This window comes from Toxorhynchites rutilus, chromosome 3 (assembly GCF_029784135.1).
Source record: "Toxorhynchites rutilus septentrionalis strain SRP chromosome 3, ASM2978413v1, whole genome shotgun sequence".
In the NCBI taxonomy this organism is placed as follows: Eukaryota; Metazoa; Arthropoda; class Insecta; order Diptera; family Culicidae; genus Toxorhynchites; species Toxorhynchites rutilus.
The window spans coordinates 86,825,606-86,851,088 of record NC_073746.1 but is presented as its reverse complement, the minus strand read 5'-3'; the positions used below and the strand labels follow the sequence as shown (position 1 = coordinate 86,851,088).

At 39.0% G+C, this 25,483-nt stretch overlaps 2 protein-coding genes across 8 annotated transcripts in view; one reads left to right on the top strand and one right to left on the bottom strand.

The window, feature by feature from the left end:
• The window catches only part of LOC129774694 (ubiquitin carboxyl-terminal hydrolase CYLD), a 33,501-nt gene extending 8,355 nt beyond the window's left edge, over positions 1-25,146 (bottom strand). Inside the window, exons 1-9 of one of the 7 annotated variants that reach the window (XM_055778563.1) lie at positions 24,997-25,146; positions 23,750-24,319; positions 22,462-23,491; positions 10,948-11,272; positions 10,694-10,884; positions 10,471-10,625; positions 10,188-10,406; positions 9,890-10,124; positions 9,488-9,826 (exon numbers count right to left, since the gene is read on the bottom strand). In XM_055778563.1, the coding sequence (XP_055634538.1) occupies positions 9,488-9,826; positions 9,890-10,124; positions 10,188-10,406; positions 10,471-10,625; positions 10,694-10,884; positions 10,948-11,272; positions 22,462-23,491; positions 23,750-24,199 (2,944 nt within the window). In that variant the 5' untranslated portion in view covers positions 24,200-24,319; positions 24,997-25,146. Of the gene's footprint in view, positions 1-9,487; positions 9,827-9,889; positions 10,125-10,187; positions 10,407-10,470; positions 10,626-10,693; positions 10,885-10,947; positions 11,273-22,461; positions 23,492-23,749; positions 24,356-24,917 lie in introns of all 7 variants that reach the window. The other 6 variants (XM_055778564.1, XM_055778561.1, XM_055778560.1 and 3 more) reach the window with 6 other exon arrangements.
• On the top strand, positions 1,987-3,677 carry LOC129774702 (uncharacterized). Its single transcript, XM_055778575.1, has 2 exons — positions 1,987-2,899; positions 3,097-3,677. The coding sequence occupies exons 1-2, from the start codon at positions 1,987-1,989 to the stop codon at positions 3,144-3,146; spliced, it is 963 nt and encodes a 320-aa protein (XP_055634550.1). The 3' UTR covers positions 3,147-3,677.
• Positions 25,147-25,483: the final 337 nt, after the last annotated feature.

The window sequence follows — 25,483 nt, the reverse complement described above, 5'->3', positions numbered from 1 at the left end:
AGCTACGGAAGGAAGAAACTATAAAGCATACAAAGGAATTCATTTCGGCCTTTGAAAAATGCAAGAGTATACTGAGCAGCAGTCAAATACTGCAGTACCCAGACTTTGATAAGCGATTCGTCCTTACTACTGATGCATCCAATTTCGCATTAGGCGCGGTTTTATCACAGGGCCCTATCGGACATGATAAACCCATTGCCTATGCATCCCGAACGCTGACCAAAACAGAGGAGAAATACTCCACGATAGAAAAGGAACTCCTTGCTATCGATTGGGGTTGTAAATATTTCCGTCCATATTTGTATGGCCGAAAATTTACTCTGTTTACGGATCATAAGCCGTTAACTTACGCTTTGAGTTTAAAAACTCCGAATGACCGCCTAATCCGATGGAAATTGAGATTGGAAGAGTTTGACTATGATATCAAATATCGACCCGGCAAACAAAACGTTGTTGCCGACGGTTTGTCAAGAATTTTACCCGAAATTAACAATAATGAACAGGAATCATCTTCTGATACTGAAGCCGCCCATTCGGCAGACTCGGATGCCGAGGAACTTATACAAATGACAGAGCACCCACTAAATTTTTTCAAGAACCAAATAATAATTAAAATAGGAGACGAAAATTCTGAAGAGTTTGATGAGATCTTTCCAGGTGTCACACGTCGTACAATAACCAGGTTCGCATTTGGAGTACCACTGGCGATAAGGATACTGAGAGATTACATGCACCCCAGTAAGATCAACTGTATACTCTGTCCCGAGAGATGGATTAATACTTTACAGATCACATACAAAAATCATTTTTCCCGCAACAAATCTTTTAAAATTAAACTAACGCAAACTCTTCTGCAGGACGTCAGAACACTTGAGGAACAGAACGCCCTGATCGAAGAGGTCCATGGAAGAGCTCACCGAGGCGCAGAGGAAAATCATGCTGAAGTCATCAGGAGACACTATTTCCCCCAAATGCGTAAGAAAATTCAACTTTTTATCAACTTATGCGATACCTGTCTTCAGAACAAATACGAAAGGAGTCCCTATAAAATTAAATTTGCAGAGACTCCTATCCCAGAAAAGCCACTTGACATTCTTCATGTAGATATTTTTATATCTTCCCCAAATCTCTTTATTTCGGCGATAGATAAACTATCGAAATACGCAATGCTTATTCCAATTAAGTCCAGGTCAATTCCCGATGTCAAGCGAGGCATAGTGAAATTGATTTCGACTTATGGAACTCCAAACCTACTCGTTTGCGATAATGAAGTGGCATTCCGTTCTATAGAAATTAGAGGACTGCTCCAAAGAGTAGGAGCAGAAATGTATTTTACCCCCTCTAACCATAGCGAAACTAACGGCATGGTAGAGCGTTTTCACTCAACCCTGTCGGAAATATTTCTCTGTATAAAGGCTAAATATAACGACCTTTCGCATAAAGAAATTTACAAAATTGCAACAAGTCTATACAATTCGACCATACACAGCGTTACGAAAATGAAACCCATCGAAATATTTTTCGGTATTAAAGAAGGGGAAGAAAGACCCTTGAATTTGGAAACAATCCTCGAAAACAGGAACAAAATCTTTGACGAGATAATCACAAAAACTAAAACAAATCAGGAAAAAACATTGGAAACCAGAAATAAAAATAGAGAAAACGAACCGAATTTCTCAAGAGGAGAAGTTATTTACAACAGAATTCAGGGTATAAGAAACAAGAAAAAACCGAGATATAAGTCCCAAACAGTAAAACGCAATAGAAGAAAAACCTTTGTAGATTACAGAGACATAAAACTACACAAATCAAAAATCAAAAGGAAAAGGAAACATGAATGACCATTATAAAAAAAAAAATATATTCTATTATATATCACTAGTTTTACGCCAGCATAGAAGCACCTAACATTGTAAACCCCTTTTCCAGATCCTTTTCCTGATATTCACTACGATCCCTATTCCGACAACAGCATCCTTTCTTTCGATGAGAAATCTCAACGAAGACCCCTTGTTACTACTAAACGTAGGAAATTGTAAAATCCAAACAGGAACCTTAAAAATCATACATCCCATAAATCTGACCCACATTCAGGAGTCTATAGACTACCTAACCACTTCCTTTTATGATAAAGTAGATATTAGAAATCCATTAGGAGATGTAGTTAAACTAAAAGTGAAGAAACTTTATAACAATTTCCTCCAAATAAAACCACTCCAACATCACCGACTTAGAAGATGGGATACGCTGGGTGCAACATGGAAATGGATCGCAGGGTCGCCGGACGCGCAGGACCTCCGCATTATAAACTCCACGCTCAATGAGTTAATCACACAGAACAACCAACAGTTTGAAGTAAACAATCATATCAACGAAAGGATTTCAAACCTGACGGGGACCATCAACAGAATCATCGAGAACATGAAAACGAATGAATTATTAACCAACGAGATCACATCAATAATCACGATAATTAATATCGATATCATCAATAAACTATTAGAAGACATTCAAGAGGCCATCATCCTATCTAAGACGTCAATATCAACAAATAAAATACTTTCGATTCAAGAAATCTCTTTTATAAAGTCATTATTACAAAATCAAGGCGTGACAATAGACCTCCCAGACGACGCCTTTCAACATGTAATTCCCAAATTTGCAGTAAGCCAAGGGACCCTTCTGTACATCCTTCATGTTCCTCGACTGGACAACAAGACATCCTCCGTTATTCAGCTGCACCCCTTAGTACACAGGAACCAAATCATCAACAACTATCCGGAGCATGTCGTCAAAATCGGAAACACCCTTTACGCTACTAGCAATCCGCAGCAGTTCGTTCAGAAAGCAGCATATTTGAAAGCAATAAACGACGCTTGCATTTACCCACTGATTTTTGGTAAGAAATCCGAGTGCAACTCTACGTTTTATGACAGAACAACTCAAGAGTTAATCACCGAAGGTACGCTCTTGATTCAAAACGCAAAAGACAACCTCCTACGAAGCAACTGCGGACCAGATGATCGCACTTTAGTTGGAAATTTCTTAATAACATTTTCAGATTGTACTATCAACTTGAACAACCAATCATTCCAGAACAACGAAGTAGTACACGAAATGGACGTCATCCACGGGGCACTCCATAACGTCAGAACGACCTGGAACAAACATCACTATTTCGACATATCAACAATTGGTAATGAAACATCAAAAAACCGGAAGGAATTGGAACATGTCTACTTACAACAACATAGCTTGAATCTGAAAGTTTGGACCTTATTCGGCGGATTCTCATTAACCAGCATTACTTCTCTTTTCATTGTTCTCATGATCATCAAAATTTACTTCAAGAATAGAGCAAACGGATCGGGACGATCCTCACTTAGGGAGAGACCAGTTACCGAGGCAACCGACTTCAACCCTAAATCCCAGGAACAACACATATCGCAAAGGCTCGAGCAAATACAACAACAACAACAACAGATAGCGACATCATTGGCATCGTTAGAATCAGGCAACAAGTCAACAGACACACAATTCTGCACTCCGTAACCCGACGCCAGAGCCAGCACCGGCACCAAGAATGCAGACTCGACATACACGAGCGACGGCGAGCCGAACATAACACCTAGGAATCCCAGAAAGTGCTTTATCAATAAGTTCCATTTAGATTAGCTACCCATATATAAACGTGTGAAAAATAAATTAGAGTCAGTTCTTGTTCCAACCAAGTAGTGATTACATCGCGTGTTCTTTTTTAAAAAACCCTTCGAAAACCCTCGGGACGTAATTTATATATATATATATATATATATATATATATATATATATATATATATATATATATATATATATATATATATATTTAAATGGATTTCTTCTGTCTGTCTGTCTGATTCTTATGGACTCGGAAACTACTGAACCGATCGACATCAAAATTGGTATGTAAGGGTTTTTGGGGCCGGGGAAGGTTTTCATGATAGTTTGAGGGCCCTCCCCCCTCTCTAAGGGGGGGCTGCCATACAAATGAAACACAAATTTCTGCATTACTCGGGAATTTATCAAGCAAATGAAACGAAATTTGACATGTGAAGGTCTTAAGGTGCAATAAATGATTCTATGGTGGTTAGATACACCTTCTCCCTCTCTTAGGGGGGGCTGTCATACAAATGAAACACAAATTTCTGCATTACTCGGGAATTAATCAAGCAAACGAAACCAAATTAGATATATGGAGTTTTTAGGGCGTAATTAATGTTTTCACGGTGGTTAGACACTTCACCCCCTCTCTAAGGGGGAGTTGCCATATAAATGAAAGACAAATTTCTGCATGACTCGAAAGCTAATCAAGAAAATACCATATTTAGCATACGAAGATTTTAAGGGACACAAAACGTTTCTATGACGAATAGACACTCCTCCCGTCTCTCTGAGGGGGGAGAAGGGCTGCCATACAAATGAAGCATACATTTCCGCATAATTCAGGAACTAATCAAGCAAACGGAACTAAATTTGGCATGTGGAGGTTTTATGGGGTAGAAACATTTCTAAGGTGGTTCGACACTCCTCCCCCTCTCTAAGGGGATCTTCCATACAAATGAAACACAAATTTCTGCATAACTCGAGAAATAATCAAGCAAACGAAACCATGTGGCATGTGAAGGTTTTAGGACGTAATAAATGTTTCTATGGTGGTTCGACACTCCTCACCCTCTCTTAGGGTGGGCTGTCATACAAATGAAAAACAAATTTCTGCATAACTCGAAAACTAATCAAGCAAATGGAGCCAAATTTGGCATGTGAAGATTTTAGGGGGCACGAAACGTTTCTATGGTGAATAGACACTCCTCCCCCCTCTCTAAGGGGAGAAGAGGGGAGGGGTCTGACTTTATTATATCATATTTTCTGTATCAAACATTTATTCCATGTAACGGAGAAACATGTTATTTGCAAGTGGTTGAAAAATCTACAACAAGAATTGTGTCTGAAAATTATCTGATATTATAATGATAAGTTTTGGTAGAAGTACTCCCTCTTCTCTACATAATATGTAACAAATGGTCATTTGCATAAAAATGTTTAGATTTAGTTGGACTTATTTCTGAACAAGTTTCCACAAGCCATTCCTCCTCCCTTTATGACTGCGTTACGTAATACAGTAAACATTCGCTAACTGGGCGAAAAGGGAAGACCAGTTATCGACATTCGCGTTTTAACTGGTCCGGCATGCAAAACGTCAAATAAAATCGAGGGGAACTTCAATGAATTGTTTGATTCGCGTTGATCATGAAATTCGATAAGCAAACGGGAGAAACCCCAAATAGCTTGCTCAAGCAATAACAGCAGGTTCAAGGAATCCTTCCCGCGATATGTAGCGGAAGGTTGCCCTAATCCGACCGGTGGCCCTGAACCGACCATCCCTTGGATCTCAGGAATGGCGCTACCTACCGAATTTTTATGAGTGTCAAATGAAAGGCGTTACAATGCTTGGAATTTGGTTATATGGTGACCTTTTTCCTGCTCCTTCCATTCTAGCGTTTTAGCGCCATTTTGTGTTATCAGTGCTCCAAAGAAGGAAAAAATAGATTTTTGACCGGTATGGGAAATGAGTTACACGTTCTTTCAGATGGCGAAAAATTACAAAACAGGCAATCTCGATAGCTTATGGTCTGATAAACAAAATAAGCTATGTAAATGTACATCTACCTTTTGCCTCTAGTACACGAAATTCGATTGTTCCAAAAAAGTCGGGTTGGTCCTGAACCGACTCCCAAAAGGTGTTCCTAAACCGACCCCTAAATAGTGTTCTTTAACCGGCCCCCTGTTTTTCGGCCATATTGCTGGATTATAGCAACGATATACAAAATAAGGTAATACACTCCCGATAGCTAGCAACAAGTTTCACCAGTTTGATAATGATAACGTCACTACAATCTAGCTCCATTAATTCAAACATAACAGATGAAAAACACCTTTTTCAGAATAACATGAATGCGAAGAATGAATCAGAAAATGTCGAATTTAGCCATTTACTATGATCATATAAAGCTCTATACAACTGCGTAAAATAATCGTTTACCGTGTATGGTGACGAGATCGATAACGATGACATCATATTTCCGGAGTGTATCAGCTCACGTTTGTGTGTACCGTGATTATAATGAACTGTCAAACAGTAAAAGAGTTTTGCAACATCATATGTAAACATCCTGTATTTCAGCTTGTTAACAGGGAAAAAGTAATTAAAAGTGAGTAAACATCATTTTCTAACGACGATTGACCGTAAATTTTTTAGATATGGGACGAACATTCAAGCCAAAAATCCCAAAACGTGATCCGGCGATACTTCGTTCGGCGGTTAAAGCAATGAAATCCGGATGGTCACTTCGCGCAGCCGGACGTGAGTTTGGAATTCCTCGATCAACTTTATTATTACATCGGAAGAATAATGAACATGGAACGCCGAACGAGGAGGAAAGAGCCGTGGGACAGTCGAACGATCAGGTGGACAATATTAAAATTGTGGAGAGAGGCCACAGAATGGTAAATACTATCGTACTAGAGATCTATCGTATATTTCTTTTAATGATTTCTATTCTTGTTTCGAAGGTACAACGCTTCACAAGAAACATCTATCGAAAACCACCTTCTGCATGCGTCAGACATTTATTTCGGATTGACATCGGTTCAAGTGCGAGCCTTGGCCTATGAATTTGCCAGACAACTGGATGTTGACTATCCGCCCTCTTGGAATCGGGATGAATTGGCCGGCTTAGAATGGTTTCGCTTTTTCATGTCCCGACATCCAAAATTATCGCTGAGAAAACCTGAAGCCACTAGCTTAGGCAGAGCCAGCGCATTTAATCCAACGAATGTTGCTGCCTTCTTCGCTAATTACTTTCATGTAATGAACGAAATAAAGATCGGACCATGCGATATCTGGAATGTTGATGAAACGGGTGTATCTACAGTGCATAGAACGGTCCGTGTTATATCTCGCTGTGGTCGGAAGCAGATCGGGCAAATCACATCTGCCGAGCGTGGACAATTGGTGACACTTGTTCAAGCTGTATCGGCAACTGGAATGCGTGCACCGCCGTATTTTATGTTCCCACGCGCACGTTTTAAAGAGTGTTTTTTGAATGGTGGGCCGTCAGGTTCAACTGGAGGAGCAAATCCGAGTGGATGGATTAATGCAGAGTTGTTTCTAGAATTTTTCAAAAACTTTCAAAAATTCACTCGCTGTGACCGTGATTACCCTGTGCTTGTTCTGCTAGACAATCACGAATCGCATCGTTCCTTGGCAGTACTGCAGTTTTGTCGAGATAATGGAATTCATGCTGTGTCCTTCCCGCCCCATTGCTCTCATCGCCTTCAGCCACTAGACGTCAGCGTATTTGGTCCGTTTAAAACTGCGCTTAACAAGCAATTCGAATTATTCTTGCGAATGCATCCAGGGCGCGGCGTTCATATTTTCGACATTCCGGCGATGGTGACACGAGCTCTAGAAGTGGGATCTGATGAAAGGAACATAAAAGCCGGATTTGAAGCCACTGGAATTTGGCCGATGGATTCGGACATATTCAAAGATATCGATTTTATGCCGAGTGCCACAACCAATCGAGCTGAACCAACAACTGTTGAAGACGAAAATGAAAATGAAGAGGAAAGAAATGAACCATCACACCAAGCATAAATAAAAGAAACCATCGACCGATCGCTATTCCTAAGTTCGACAATTGAATTCGCCATTCCCGGAAGCTCCACCACGCATTCAGAAGAAACAAAGAGGTCGTAAGCCAGGACGGACGATGATTTTGACAGATGGTAAATAAATTGAAAAAATCGATGAAGAAGAAAGACAACGTCGTATCAGTGAGATATCCAAGCAGGATAAAATCCAACAGCAAAAAGTGAAACGCGAATATTTAAAAAATGTAAAAATGGAAAATAAAAAGCAATAAGAGGAAAACAAGAAGTTACAAGGATTGAAAAAGAAGCAGCAAGAAGAGAGGAAGAAACTACAAGAAATAAAGAAGAAGCAACAAGAAGAAAACAAGAAGTTACAAGAATTGAAAAAGAAGCAGAAAGAAGAAATAAATAAACTACAAGAAATAAAGAAGAAGCAACGAGAAGAAATGTTTGATAGTAAAACAAGAGAAGAACATAAAACAGTGAGATAATTGTAATAAATAATTTTAAAAAATATAAAAAATAATGTAAAATAAACCACAGAGGAATAGGTCAATTAATTTTCTTACTGATTGATATTTCGAATAAAGGGAACCCTAAAATCGTTCGAGAAAATAGGGAATAGAATTGATTGTAGGCGATTTTCTAATTGTTTATATCGTTTGAAATCATTTTTATATTCACGTTTCACCCAATCTTGGGATATCAGATCCGTCATTTCCGACTTTTTGGTAGTAGATTCGCTGCAAAAAATAGGGAGTCGGTTCAGGACCATGGAGGGGTCGGCTTAGGACCACCATTTTTGAACATGTCGAAAAAAGGCACTTTCGATTTTGACTCTGTTTCCCCCTTCTTTTACTCTCAAGAACCATTTCGACTGATAGAAAACATAGTTAAAGAGTTATACCATACATTCCAATGCCGAAGTCGCCAAAAAACAATATTTTTATGTGATGGATTGCCTTTGCAATTTAGGGGGTCGGATCAGGGCCACTTTCCCCTAAATAATGCAGAAGAGTCATGGCACTCTCAATCCGACTACGAAAGCAGGAACGTTGTGGGTCATAAAAATACCAAGCTAGCGCCGTCATTTAATATCACAGCCTAGAAGTCGGCCCCTCCAGGAACAGTCGGCCCCGCCAGGAACAGGCGCTGTCGTGCTTATGAATTTTATGCTCTTCGCATCGAGACAGAATACTAGTTTTCTTTGAACGCGCGGTGATGAAAGTTAATCTCAAGCGCAGCGCTGCGTTTGGTTTCTGAAGACTGGCCAGGAAGGAGCAGCCAGTGCGTGTATGCCAACCAATTCAATTCTTAAGGAATACGAAAATTTCCCCTTCTCCTCTCCTATTTTCCTTCTCTATCTGGCTCTGCCCGGCCAAATCCCAGAAGACATGGTACCACCAGATCACATCAGTAGACGCATGCCTTCAGTTGTGCGCTCTACGTGATCTGGCCTACCGTAAGCGTTCGATGAAGGGCCTTTTCCCCCTTCATCTTCGCCAAGGCTAGGAGCCATGTTTGGTGGCTCCAGAAAGGCCTAGCATAGCTAGGAGCCAAACATTAGATCATTGAACTTGATCTGATCTGAGTCCACAAATCCGCGCTTAGGTGTGAATACTTTAGGTGGATCGTGGACTTGCGGAATCCCTGACATAATAAACAGAGCACAAAACTACAACTTTAAAAACTCAAAAACACTTCAGAATTCGAAAACCAAAATAAAATAGAACAAAGCACGACTGAAACAATAACAAGATTATGATACTGCTGCCCTTGGCTGTCGAATAAATACCTTTTCTATCGGCCATAGAATCGAAAAACACCCAAGGTGCGTCCTGCCCGGAAGCCGTCTTCACAAACGCAACATAGTGGGACGTTTCGATACATACGACGGCAAAAAGTTCCATAAAAAGCCTTGGCACTGGGCAGTGAGCGGCCATCATTTTGAAATCTTTCGGGACCGTCAGTGAACTCGGTGTATGTTTCTGCCGTTTGACATGCTTGTGAGCTGCCTCAAGACAACCCTCGCAAAAGGCTGTACTTTCCAATCCCACTCCACCTTGCATGATTCCAAAGCACTCCCGACATTCGTGTTCCGCTAGCTTTCCACAAACAGTGCACTGCCGCGGCGCTGGAATGAACGAAAAAAATATTAGATTTTCGTTGATGTTTGCAACCAGTTTTAATTGAATACAATCTTCAATGATATCTGTGACGTCCAATACTTGCGATGGTAGTATTCTGGGATACATCTTGAAATTTTTGCCGAAACGGGGCATTTGAATGATCAAACATGATGGCACCTCCTTCAACTTAATGTTCGATGTTAGGAAGCTTTGCTCGAAGAGTTGTTGTACAGAGGGTAGCTTCAATTGATCATCTTTCTCCACAAAAAGTTGATAGTAAAAAGTATCCAAACCGGAGCTTAGCTGTAAGAAAATTCGAACAACAAATAAAGTGAAGTTCAACGAGAGCATTAGTTAAGGTAGCACCTTCAGGAAAGGATCCGCCCGTAAAATCTGAGCCAGCAAACTGTTGAGAAATTCCTCTGGGTCCTTCTCTTCGCTGGTGAGCCCCGTAACGGAACTCAGTCGATCCAACAGTTGTCGTAACTTCATGACGCGGTCCGCACGCACAAAATGATGTTTTCTCAGCGGATTTACAATTTCCTCTCGCAGTACACGTTGAACCTCGTCGTATTGGGGATTATCCTGTAACACAAATGATAACGAGTGAGGGTTTCAAAGTGAAATCTGTCAGAAAAACCATCAGTACCTCGGGTTCTCGGGGCCGAAATAACAAAGAATCAAACACACTCGTGAATGTGAACATGGCAAATAAAGTGGCATCCAAATAACACGAATTGTGGTGTCCCTGGATACCCTTAAACTTTCCACAAATTGAATCCAGATCGCCTTGGTTGATGATCTCTGTAAGCATTTTTTTTCAAATTGTGTTATGTTAATAGCCTTTCTACTGAAAAAATGGATTTACATACTTAACGGAGGTACAGCTCCTATCACGACGGGACAATCCATTTTGCCAAACATGCTGTTGTCAGATTTCAACGAAGAGGCTGCTATTTTAGTTGTAGCCAGAGAGGCAGTTCCAAAATCTTGGAAGCGCCGATCCAAGTTACACTGTGCTGGATATACGAACACTGCCCGATTGGGAGCACATTTGAATAATCTAAAAGACACCAATTTCGACTTTTACAACATCACACATCGACCCATCAATTGAATTTGTTACCTGATTCCGTTGTACGTTCCATCGCTTGTTTCAACATTGAGGTCGAGCGGTTCTTCCTCCAACTCGATTCCGACCATGACCCGGGTGTTGCTGCTGCTCGCACCAAGGCTGTGAAGCGGCCCGATCCAGCAAATTACGCCGTACAAATCGCCCTTCTCGAAGTCCACTTCCACCACCGAACCAATCTCGAGCAATGGATTATCGGGTACGATGTTCAGCGGCGATGGTTGGATGAGAGCTTCCGATTCGTCCAATGGAGGCGAGTTAACAGTCTGAGGTATATTGTTGCCATTGTCATACATGGATGAAGCTCCATTGTTTGGTTCTATGTAGTCCAGATGATCCGACATTACGAAATCGTAGGCAGAAAATATAAAGTTAATGAAAATATCGATAAATACATAACATTTCTGGAATAAATTGTTCCTGGACATATCGACAACCAGCGCTATCGATTATATGATGGTAAACAAACAAACGTTGGATATAACTTATCATTGATTCCGAAGAGTAAAACGATCAATACAATGCGGTTACTTTTTGATTAGTCATACACTTTTCACTCTCTCACAATATGGTGTCCACTTCCATTGTTTTCAAACATTTGACAGAACAGACAAGACAACAAACGGTTTTACGCCTACTAAGAACAAAGGCTAAAAATGTGGGTACAAAGGAAATAGACCTTGAAAGTTCGCAGAGAGACATACATCTAACAACATCCTTAGCATTAAACGTTATTTAAATTCCAAGGACGAGAGATAACCACTATAAAACTCTATACAGAGACTAAAGTGCGATTCACATACAATGTCACGTCATGTTACGTCAATTATTCTCCCATGCAATTCTTATGAAAACATTCACATACACCGGCAACGGCAAAATATTTCGTTAGAGAATAACTGACGCAATATGACGTGGATATTGTATGTGCATCGCAACAGGACTTACAGTGACCCAAACTAGAATTCGTACACCACCATGCAGATGACCCATTCCAGCGTGACGTGATAACGTTTTGACTCGCTAAAAACAGTTTTTTTAAATTTTTTTGTATAAATCACACGATTTCCAAATAGTAAGCAATATCAAAGTAAAATCGAGAAAATTTCCTACAAGAATCTTCAGTTGGAGAATATTTTACAGTTGGATTCGCTTGTTGCCGCCCAATACTTTTGTGACATGACAACACCTGTCTTTTTGCGGTTTCCGACATTTGAACATTAATAGTGTATTTTCTGTTCCGTTTCAAAACATACAAATAAACTTTGTTCTATGATTTTTCAACGAAAGATGAACGGTGTTTCCTGTAAACAGTAGAACCCCGATTATCCGCAAAATAGTCTGGCTAGGTCACCGCGAATAACGAAAATCGCGGATAACGCGATAGCCGACTAAAAGATATGTCTGCATGAAAACTATGTTTTATCGATACAGAAAACATTAAACTATCCATCTGCAAGGTCGTTTGCACCAGTGATCAGATAATATGAAAACTTTGACCAAAACAAAAGAGCAAGCGACTACGTCTCACTGACAAATTTTGGGAAGCTCTTTAGAATTACTATGGAACTCGCTTTCGCTCGCGGATATCCGGGGTTCCCCTGTATTTAGTTTTTCAAAAAACTCGCAAGAACATTGCAAAAATCGGTATTCATTTTGTGACGTGACAACGCGCTTTGTGCGAAAAAACAGTCTCCATAAAGCATTGTCACGTCACACAAACAATAAGTTGTATTAAATAAGAATTTCACCGTATTGTAGCAAGCTATATACTATTTTTTTATGTTTTTTTATTACTCTTAATACTTCTCACTTTCTACTGAGATCGCCCTTTCCTTTCCGAAGGTCAATCCTATAGGGGATGGTGGTCCTAACGCGACCGGTGATCCTGAACCTACCCCCGTTTGTATCTCAGGAACGGTACTTCTTAACGAATTTTCAGTAGTATCAAATTAAAGGTGTCATGACGCTGACAATTTGATAATATGATAATACTTTTTTCTGGCTCTCTTCATTCTAGCGTTTTAGCGCCATTTTGTGTTTTCATTGCTTTTAAAAACAGAGAAGAAATATTTTTGACCTGTATGCAAAATGAGTTCAATGCTTTTTTAGATTGTGAAACATTGCGAAACAAGACAATTTTATTTGCTTATGATATTGTGGCAGTATTTCCCTTTTCCATATTCTTTCTCACATCTTCATCCCATTATCCCTATCCATAAATAGTCCTTCTCATTTCACACTAAATGAACCCAATCTCCCAAACCCTCTTTAAGCGCAGGCCATAAAGTATTAGTCATCCGCTATACGATTTATGACTGCGATGCAACATTCCCATGCTGTAAATAAACACCGCACTTGTATCAACATGTTACGCAAGTGCCGGTTGTATTATTTACATTCCATTGAGGCTACGTTTGCGCTAGGCAAAGCGGAAACCTGAAGACCTACTTTTCCTCATCCTCACTTTTTCTACGTAATTCACCAAATGCGATGCTCCGCCCAGCTGAAAATGTTTGTGTAGAGTTTAAGTTTATTTTGTCAACTAGTATATAAGAACATATTTTGTAAGAGACAGAGGCTCATCAGAGGTAGTCATAGTTTGTAGTTGAAGGCAGACCACGGTTCGTGTCGGACCGGGGTCCTGCGCTTTATATAAATAAACAGTCTCATTACAGAACTAAAAGATGTTGTGCATTTTACTTTTTTTTTTGGTTTCAATATGTTGGAACTGGAAATACAACATTAACGTTCAACAGTCCGAAACAGAAAACAGTCAGGTGTTGTCCCGTCACAAAAGTTATTGACAAGCCAATCTATTAATAAAATATTCTCCAATTGATGATTCTTGTAGCAAATTTTCTCAATTTCACTGAAACATCGTTTCACATGAAAACGCCAAAAAATGATTGTATTGAGTCAAAATATTACCACGTCACGCTGGAATGGATCGTATACTTTGCGTGACATGACAACAACTTATTGAGACAGTTGATACTCCTCTATTTGTAGACCGATCTTAACCAAATTTTGTGGGATGTTGACCCTCATTGTTTGCTTAGAGAAACCCAAGTAGAAAAATGTTTGGACTTTGGTGATAAACTAAAACTAAAACTGATAAACTAAAAAAATGCTCTATTTTTGTGACGTGACAACGCTTCAAAATACCTGTTTTTCAAATCCTTGTTTCTCACAAATTACACAATGAAACTTGGTTCTTTCCGCGGCTTTTCAAATAAGTATTTAATTATCCATTCAATGGTATATAGACATTAAAGTTTGGTTGAGCAAGTGCAGAGATATCTCAAGAAACATAAAAATAGTGAAAACCTAAAATATTTAAAATATAATTATGTAGTTTTTAAACTCGCCCCTCTCAAAGGTTGGTGCATGAAAATCATGTTCGTTTCCAAGAATTTATGATACAACTAGTGCTTATTCTAATAATGTTCTCACGATTTGAAATTTGGTTCTCTGGTGCATAACCTCATGCAATGGGTCAGATCTCTTTCAATACTTTTTTTTGTTCCATTCAGTTGTGAGTTACAGGGTGTTAACAATGGAGCTCACCAAAGAGAAAATTCGGTATATTTTACACTTTTGCTTACGCAAGCCAGGCCGCTGAAATTGTGATTGGTGTGTATGGTGTCGATGCTGCAACAGTAAAATACGTGCAACTTAATCTATTTTTCAAAATTTTTAATTTTTTTTTTTACATTTTTTCCTATTTTTTTTGATTTTTTTTTTCAGTGCAATATACTAAATTGAGATCTCTATTGTCAACAAATGGACCATTTGAAGCTAGCGATTGACCATAAACGTTCAACCCTGACTAACATAAGAGGTTTTATGTTCCATCAGGATAACGCAAGACCACAGATTTTCGAGAGTTTGATTGGGATATTTTTATGCATCCACCATTTAGTCCGGACCCGGCACCAAGCGATTATCACCTTTTCCGCGCATTGCACCATTTCCAGAGTAATATGAAATTGGGATGACGAGAAGATTGTAAAAATCTACTGCTAGAGTTAATATAAGGACAATAAGGACCAAGACCTCTATGATAGACACATTATGAAGTTAGTAATGGATTACTTTTTCCCCAACCTAATATTTCCAGATATTTAATCTAGTGTATCCTCAAAACCATCGTGAACGTTTCATATTGATATCTTTAGCCGATCGATCAAAATTTGGAGTAGATTAGAGGAGCACTTGATCGCAAATTGTACCAGAAATACAAAAGCGTACCCTAGGAAAGAACGATTCTTAACTTTCGTTCTCATGAGTGTACACTAGGGTACCAATGAATGTATGGGAAAAAACTACCCTAAAATTTCAAAAAGTTACCTCATACAAAATTTTCATTACCTCGAAAAAACACCCTATGAAGAAAATCAGTCAGTAACTTTGTATGCACATTTTTTAATTCAATTCTGGAATTAAATAACGTTTGGCGATGTTGAACTTTCACAAATTGGCTGAATCATTAAAGCGATGCGATCACCGCATCAGGCTAACCTTCATAGTCGACATGATCGGACTCGCCACCCCAGTCGAAGTGTTCCAACACGGTCAGCGGTATGCTGTCCAATAAGTCTGAATCAACGTGATCCGGAACCATGATTGCTACTCAAATTTCACGTTTGAAAGTTGAACTGTATGCACGCGCATAAGATGTTCGAACACAAAACAATGTACACTAGACTAGTTCAATGAATTATTTACGTATTGATTACATCTAATATTCCCGGATGGAATTGTGACACAAATTTTATTCACTTTCTATGGCGAACTAACACTTAGTTACACACGTTACAACCTCCAGTTAAACGCATTTTTATGTTCTGCTGCAAATGCAAGGCTCAACGAGCGCTCAAATGAGGAGTATGCTTCACAAAACAAAGAACACTACAATTAAAATCATTTCTATTTGTGGAAGAAATCCGATATATGAGACGGATTGGGAACGATTTCATTGCAGGACTATTTTTAGCCTGACAACATCTTCGGTGTGAATCACGAGTACAAATCACGCAACCTGTGATGTTGCGTCTTCTCACACTTGTCCACGACTAGTTTGTTTTACTACCGATGGATGCTGTTCATTCCCCTAAAAATATGTTTATTTTCGAATTTCCCTGCCGGCAAGCTGCTTGCGCATTGACAAATCGCGTCGAATTTTCATTTTCCCGCGGGGCATTTACAGAGGGAACCCTGTAAGTGCACTGTATATCTAGTTGTTAAAAGAAATATTCAACAAAAGTGTGCTTAGTGTGTGTTATTCCAACTATTAAAACCATCAAGGACTAACTCTGAAATGATCATTCTAACACATATGATGTTAACACCCTAGTCCTACTGACATAAAAATTTTGCTGTACGGTGCATAAACTTATATTGGACTTCATCAGAAATGATCATTATTGTCAAAATCTATAAAAATAAAAATTATAAAAACAAAACGTAATGAAAAGATGAAATTGAAAAAAAAAAGAATTTCGATTTCGCCAGTCAACATCTGAACGAGTAAAATAAATATTGTAATTGAGCAAAAATTCATAGTTTACAATGCTTCTATTAGAAAGAGTACATCATAACGAGAATATTTTCTTTTAAATGCTCCTAAAGATTTCATAAATCTAGAAAAGATACAAATATCGTCGCTTGCGTACAGCAATGGGGTGTTTGCATTCGATAATACACTGAGTCTCGAAGTCTTGGTAGGAGTACACAGGAGCACAAGGTAGACAATCGGTAATCCACATCCGGGATACCTTAAGTAGCCGCGATCCAGATCTTCTGTTTCATCTATATCTTCAAATACGCCGATGTCAATGTTTAATTATGTTTCCTCTGTCATCTTCCTGTACCATATTCCCTCCTATACGACCGTTAAACTGTAGAACTTGTAGTTGTACAAACGTGTGTACACATACTCTTTACAAATACAAACAAAACAAACCGAAGATTGTGCCAGCTAGTACCATTGTAGATGCAGGGAACAGACTAGGTGACGTTGCTGATTATTGGTCAGTTGCATCCCAATAAATAGTATTCCGTGTCGGTTACGCACAGAAAATTGGAAAATTCCCAACAAATTCATTATGAACTCGAACTTCGACTATTACAGTAGTCGTTCGCTAACTAGGCTGGAAAGGCATCCCAGTTAACGACATCCGTTTGCTAACTGGACTAGTATGTCAAACGTCAAATAAAACCAAGGGGAACTTCTATGAATTGTTTGAATCGCATTGACGGCATTGAGCTTCGTACCTCGAATTTGGGAAACGACAATGACAATAGCTTCGTATCTGCAAGCCAATACAGCGAGTATCATCCTACTGTGAAAAATGCTTTCCGCAGTAACCTAAATCCAAGAATGTTTTTTCTCCATTTTGAAAGTTCAGTTTCAGCTCGCGAAAAAATAACCAAATTATTTTGGGTCCGTCCATCGATACCCCAGGAAGCTTTCTCAAGAGTATTCTTCAAGACCTACTGCCGTTCGAAATCGTCCCAAAAACATTGACGTTATGTAACGAGTTACCAACTTCTTCTTTCCTTCATCCCAAAATCTGACATTCAGATCCAACTATTGATTTTTTTTTAGTCTTTTTCAAGACTCGTCGAAGTCTTTTTTTTTTTGAGATGTGATTTGTGACACATAACTCTCTCCAGACTTCACAGGATCTTAGCATGCATTTATCGATAGTTTTCAAAGTTGAACAGCAGGTACTGTTGCACAAGTAAATGATCAACGCCAACAAATCAGCAACACCACCGGTTCCAACATCCCTGGAGGTGCTTGGTTCGAGCTCTTGTTGTGTTAATGTGTTAATTGTTTTAATTCCCAGATTTTCCAAGTTTTCAGGTAGTCGACACGCTGATAACGTCGATGTCATTGGCGAAGCTAATCAGCTGGACGGCGCTTGTGAAAATCATGCCTCTCACTTCGCACAACTCACACAAGACACAACACTTTCTTCATGGTAGGTATCACTTAGAAATCGAACTAATTTATTGAGGAAACCATACCCGTGCTTTACTTGCCAGAGCTGTTCTCGATCCTCTGTTTCGTACGTTGCATTGAAGTCGATGCATATATTATACTCCCGACTTTTGGGTATATTATACTCCCGACTTTTTAGTAGAGGTATTCGTCCGTGGTATCGCGAATCCCTAGAATCTCGCTTAATATTGACCCACGAACTCTCTAGCTAAAAATGTCGTCCACGTAACCATCGTCAGCGATGGAGATCGATCCACGGTGGAACAAAGATCGATTCATCCATACAGTTGCTCTGCTCTGCAAGAAACATCGAGCTTCTGTTCTATTGATAACCCAACAATGATCAATATCAACTGTCTCCGCTGTCCGGTCTGCTGAACAATAGAAGAACAGAAAGAATACCTTTACGCCTAAATGACTACTACTGTGCAATTTTCCATAATGTAATGGAACAGAAAACCTAACGCCTAAATGACTACTACTACTGTGTAATTTACAATTTATAGAAACATAAACATATGTACATTAGGGTGGCAGCGAAAATGATCATGTCAAATTTCAAAAATCGACCATGTACATTTTGTTTATTGGCCCAAAAAATGACCTTTGCAAAGTTTAAGCTCAATCGGACGTGATTTAGGGGTGCCTCAAAGCGCTCAAAGTTTGGAAATCGTAAATCTTCCAAGGGGGAATCAAATTTTTGAGCACATTGAGGCACCCCTAAATCATGTCCGATTGGTTTTCGGCCAAACTTTTTTTTTCGAGATGACACAAAATCTCGACGTTTCATGCCTTTTTAAGTCATTTGGCATCGAAAAAAAATTTCGATTTTCCAAATTTCCTTTACCCTTGGAAGATTTTCAAGGATAAAAAAATCCAAACTTTGAGCGCTTTGAGGCAGCCCTAAATCATGTCCGATTGAGCTGAAAACTTTGCACAGGTATTTTTTTTGGGCCAATAAACAAATTGTACGTGGTCGATTTTTGAAATTCGATGATGATTTTTTCCATACATCCATTGCCACCGTAATGCACATGTACACGATTGAAACTCGGCTATGTTACAGCTAAAATGCTAATGAGCCTAATAAATAGATAAATGGGATGAAAAAAAAAATGAACATTTTCGTGTTCAATTATCTTTTTAAGTACTTTCAAACAAATTTACTCGATGTGTCCTCCACTTTTATCAATGATATCTTCAAATATTAACACGTAGGCACCTTTCCGTCAACTTCGTGAGCGCGATTTGTTTGTCGATTTGTCGACCGTCATAGAACAATGTATGGGTACAACAATCCTTTTGATAACTGTGTTAGATCGTTCAATGATGTAAGTATTGTTTTTGATTTTAATTTGTCTAAATGTTTGTTCAAAAGTAGGTTAAGGAATTTAGACTAAGATTCAGTCTGTGGAGTTTTTAGACGATGTAAATAAATGAAATGAAATGAACGTAGTCTCCCAACATAGACTACAATATGCACGTCGTGGCACAGAGTGAGACAAGAGTGAGATGGTTTGCAGGGAAGCACTTGGTTCTTCTAAATATTAGTATACATTTCGGAATTGATTTTAACACTAGCATCAATGAAAACATAGAGCATTTTCAAACCGTTTGACGCCACCAAGCTTTGGATCATCCTGTAAAGACATTTTGATACGATAAACTGTCAAATGACATCCTACCACCTTGGCAATCTCCTTCCACGAATTACTTCTTTGGCTTTTGGATGTACATTTTCCTAAATTCACATAAATTTTAAACAAATACACTGTCAACAATTTAATCCAATATTAAAGTTTAAACATTGTCGCATTTTTATCTGTCGCACCCTATAGTCCAGCTACCGTAGATTGGCTCACTTTTGGGCTGACGCATCAATAGCGTAACAAAATCAGCGTATGTAAATCGTGGTATAAAATTCATCGGACCTCTAATATAATAAATACTGCACAAATTTCGAAACGTTCAACAAAATTTTGGATATGTCATCATTGTTTTCTATTGAAAAGTTTTTATGAATCGCAAATATTGTCACTAATACCTAGCCTAAGTTTGCTTCAGCTCTTTCAAGAATTTCGATTGCATCTGTCAGTGGTTTTAAAAATCTATGTAAGTACATTACATTGATACCAGCTACAAATCGTCGTCTTTGATAAAGTTATTCACACTTTATTCAAATCCCTCTACAATCATTGGCATTATAAAAAAGGGGTACATTGAGCTTCATAATATTTCATTTTAAAATCTGATGTCCCTTATCTAAACCCCACCCAACGATTTTCTTTCTCCGAAATTCACAATTAGAAAAAACACCACCAACTTTGAAATCTTCAGCGCTCAAGGAAGTATTATCCCCCATTAGATTACGTCTAATAATATAACGTTGGGGAAATTCAATATTTTCTCGATGGCTGGCTGTAGTGATCGATATCTCGCGTAATATCGATCATACAATTTCAAGTTTACGCCCGTTGTAAAGGTGACATCTCATACTGAAATAAATTCTCTTGCTGTTTTTTATTGTTTTATTCAGTTGTGAGTTACAGGGTGTTAACAATGAAAGCCAACAAAGAAAAAAATGGGTACATTTTACACTTTTTTATAAAGGCGAAAATGCAAGCCAGCCGTTGAAATTGTGAATAGTGTTTATGGTGTCGATAACCTTAAAGGAGTCCGCCACAAAAGTCTCAGCTTTTTTAATGAATGTACCTAATAACTCTACGAGAAGTTCAGAATGATTGTGGCAATCGGCCATCAGAAGTCAACTTACCAATGTGATGTTGTCTACCATCAATTAAAATACCCACTCAAATATTGTTCGAGGACACTACCTTCTTCATTTCTAAAAAACTACGCAGCGTAGAAGCTGACGCTTTTCTCTGGAGTAAATTTCTGTAGTTGCGGCACAGTTCACAGTTCGCGACAACCCGTCTCACAGATGCGTCTCGAAACTGTTCATATAACAAGAAGACAATTTCAAAAAAAATCTAAAAAAAATTGTTTTTCATTATTTCACATTTGTAGCTCAGAGTGAAGAATTATCGTAGGTAATTTATTTGTAATTTCCATATTATCCCGAATATCCTCAATTTATCTTCTGTTTGAGTAAAACTTCTCCATCGTGAAGAATGTAATCTGGCGGCTACACTTGACCAAGGCGCCTCTATATATACCAGGTGAAACAATCATATGAAATGCACTTTCAGCCATATTGGAATTGCTGTCGGTATTGTTTACAAATAGCATCAGAACGCTGCCGGCGGCTCTCTACAAACTGCTGCGACGCTTATTCGAACGATGCCTACTTTGTTCGGCTTTCGCGAATTTATGTGAAAAAGACGGGATGATTTTGTAGAATTTCATTCTCATCCAGTTCATCCACTACTCTCGCATGTGAAAATGCAAAAATGTCGTATCCTAGCAATAACAAAACAAACAACCCCCGCTCCACAAACCGTAATAGCCTTCTCATTGAAGTGATGATGTTGCTTCACCTGTTATACATTTATACAAGCGCCTTGCACTTGACTACACCACCCGCACGCAACACAACACTACGAAATAAGCAGTAACGCCTACCGGGTTCAAACCTTTCATCTGAATCCGCCGTCATTCAAACACTTTGAAGCGATCATTACTACTAATGCGCTGTCTTGCGTATAAATGATATTTGAAGTTCAATATTTTCTGCTGAATGAAGCCGATGAAAACGATAGAAAACACAAACCATTGTTTATTGGTCAGGTAGCTCATTTGGTCGCACGTCGCCTCTGCCGTCTCATGCCAAAATTATTGGTGAAAGTCGTATACACGAGCCAATCGATATATTTAGACCTTCAGCAATTACTTTAACGATAATTTGACGATTGGCCAACACTATTTTCATCACTTCATCAACGTATTCGTCCGTTGTCATCTTCTCGACTCTCAAATAACATTTGTTGCCACCGATAAACGTTGTTTCGGTCCAAGGTAGCTTCACAATATGCCACAATCAACGTTTGGAATACATTTTTTACACAAAATTTGAAACTGATTTTCTGATCCTGATGTTTTGATATAGGCAAAAAATCAAATAAGTGCCACGTGCAAACGAATCGGCTATTAACCCTTTCGTTACGAGCGTCGTCTATAGACAACATCCGCGCGACGAGCTGTGTGTACGAGCGTCGTCTTTATACGACATGAAACTCAAAAATTGGCTGTGGTGTCTACTCCTTATGTCTGATACGATGTATTTTTTCTTACGAAAAATAATTCGAAACCGATTCTAAACTCCCGCTGAACGAGGAACCCGAAAAAAAATCACGCCCGAAACCAGTCGATAGTAAGGTTAATTTCAAACCATTTTAAATTGCAAGAACACTGAGTGTCGTATCTTGTCTCACGCCGCGTTTTACTAAGTATTGTGAAGTCCCTACATTTGCTGAAAAATTAAAACTAACAGACCAATATAAAAATCCATATAAAAAGTAGATTGAACATGCACTCACCTGCCATTGTTGCAACGTCTATCATAATTTTCTGCTCCTTTCTATGGCTCAGGTCACCGGGTTTGGAGTTAGCCAAGTGACTCAGCGGATTCATGGATTTGTTACGCTCGTAACGATTGAGAAAATGGCTGCTGCTGGTACTGTTGCTACTACTGCTGCTATAGCCTCCGCCACCGATTCCATTCGTGATATAAGATGGGGTTTGCGTCTTCTTATCACTATTCAATAGCATAGCAGCTTCGCCAGCAGCAGGAGGCCAATTTCTGCCGAGAATATCTTTGAGATCAACATCTTTGCACTCTTGTTCCAGCAGTTTTGCCGGAGGATCTACTATAATCACATCGCTCTCGTTGCTTGTCGCTTCTTTGATGTCAGTATTATCAATTATTATTAAATCCCTATCCTCAAGACTTAATATGGTGCCCGATTTCGACGTCTTCTTACGGGTTTTGGAATGTTTAAGAGTACTATTATTGGAACTAGTCTGTGAGCTCCTACCCGAACGGTAACTGTCCTCTGTCTGGCTGTCGACATATCGGAAATTTTCGCCCATTCGATCCATCGGATGGTTGTTTATAATACGGCTTGAGCTGCCCGTGCTGCTGCTACTGTCTTGTTTGGACAAATTTGGACTCGATACGGAGGCAGCCATCCTCTTTTGATACCTATGGTCCATATGATTCCGCTCGAACGATGTATTGTAATCTGCCGAGTTTCGATTGTGGCCAATCGGTTCAGGGGTAAAGGAACGCGTGATGGGTTCTTCTCGGGAATCACTGCCAGCTTTGCCGAGCTCTGTCTGCCGTTTGCCGCCACCGTTACGTCGCACTAACCGCGATTGTATATGATCCTTTGCAGTGCTGAACAGGTCCTCAATCAAATTTTTATTAGAATGTTTTGTGGAATGTTCAAAGTCATCTATTACGAGCCAGTTTGCCGCCAGAATGAATGCCAAATTTGGCGGTATGCTCATATATTTTGAAACAAAATCGAGATCATCCTTTTGCGGCGATTCACCGGCATTCAAATTCTGAAACATAGAACATAAAAACTGATCAAAATTTGCTCAAAATACTTACAAAATACGATATTTTCAGTTTCATTTTTCTCTCCTGCTAATTACCCTTTCGTTTTCTATACTTTCAAGCCAATTCATAACATAACATAACAAGAATGCTAGTATTTTTTTAACAGTATCATTTTTGAAAAAAGAAAAGTAACATTTGACGATTCTATCCAATGGACAAGCACGTATCAAATCTATAAAATAGTAAACTTTTAACTTTACCAGTAACTCCATGCCAAAGTAGTATCCGGGTCCTATCTCCGTCACCGGCCCAATGAACCGAACAATGCAATCGAAGAAGTCCTTCGGTCGCCCAAACGCTCTTCCAGACACCTTGACAATCGAATCCTTCGGAAGTTGCTTCACTATGAAACAACGTTTTGTTTGTTTTGCAAAATTAAGTCGCTCCTGCGGGTCAAGGATAGCAATTACATAAGGCCATACATCATCCGGTACAGTCTGCAACACAGACTGCGAGCATTGCAGCAAAGGACTTTCACTCCACTGTTCGGAACTGTAATCTTTGATTTTAACGTTCGCCAGTTTCGCAGATGGCCTTTTGACTATCTGCAACGTCATTCCAGCTTCAATTCCAATCTCGCACGGCGCACCATCCTCTGCGATTACTTTCGCTTGAAAGTTATCCGTGCTGATGGCGAAATTCGATGTCATTTTCGCCCGGGTCGTCTATCAATGACCATTTGTAAATTTGCACCAAATTACAGGTTGAATTTTCACTCTCGTTTGATGCCCTTTTGGTTTATATCTGCTTTCCTGTGTTATGTTATTTTTCTGTATGCAAACAAAACCACTTGATACAACTAGAAACTACAAAAAGTTAGAGAATAACACAAACACACATGCAAAACCGAAGCACAACATTCATGCATTTTCACAAGGTTGAATGAGTTCACTAGTATAACGCAGTGCTGCCAAGCCAACTTCGATTGCTACTTTGCTTCTTGAAAAATATATTTGTAATTGCTTTCGTTCAAAATCAAAGTAGTCATGAGTACGTATGAAACTTTTGCACATGACACAAAACATGAAAAGGAGAAAATATAATTTGATCACAATTCACTATACCATCCGCCATTTATGCACTTGGCAGCACTCCACGTTAGGGTTTCACTATGGATTTTACATGGAATCGATTATTTTTGCTAAGAAAAACAAGACAGCAACTAGCGAATTACAATATATCCCGGACACAAGCGTTTTCTTTTGCAATCAACAGCTTAACAACAAGGAATGCTTTTTGGCTGATTACTTTGTCGTTTCCCTTTAGTTTTAATTTCGCTTTGTTTAACTTTTCTAATGACTGAAACGCAATACAAATGCATATACAAAGGAAAGTATGCAGAACAGAAAACGGAGCAGAGCTACTGACTTGAATGATGTTCTCCATGAAGAATGGAGCCTAAAAACTTAGTCATGCCAGTTTGAAGCAACTTCTTCAACAGGCTTACACTGAATTTGCCGGTGACATTTGATTATAACGCCAATCAGACACTTTACCACTGTGATTTCACTTTTTCTGTGGGAAGCAACTTGGACGACAAGCAAATGAGACGACGACGATGTCAATAACAGTGAGTATCCAAATTGCGAAAAAAAAATATTTATGAATGAAAACGAACGAAATTAGAGTATCATATGTCCAATATTGAACTAGTGTTAGTATTTATGCTACGCATGTTTGACAGTTTTGCTGAGTGCCTTCCAAAGCAAGGGGTACATAAATGGTAGTTGAAGTTTCACATTGCGATTTACGTTCGGTATCACATACAAATTTGAGGTAGGTATAACATCGCCGTGTGAAATCTGATACACCCAGGTACCTCGTTAAAAAAAAAACGTAAAAAACCGCGTTAATTGGAAAATTCACGTTAATTCGAAAATCCGCGTAAAAAAACCGCGTTAATTGGGAAATCCGCGTAAAAACCATGTCAATTG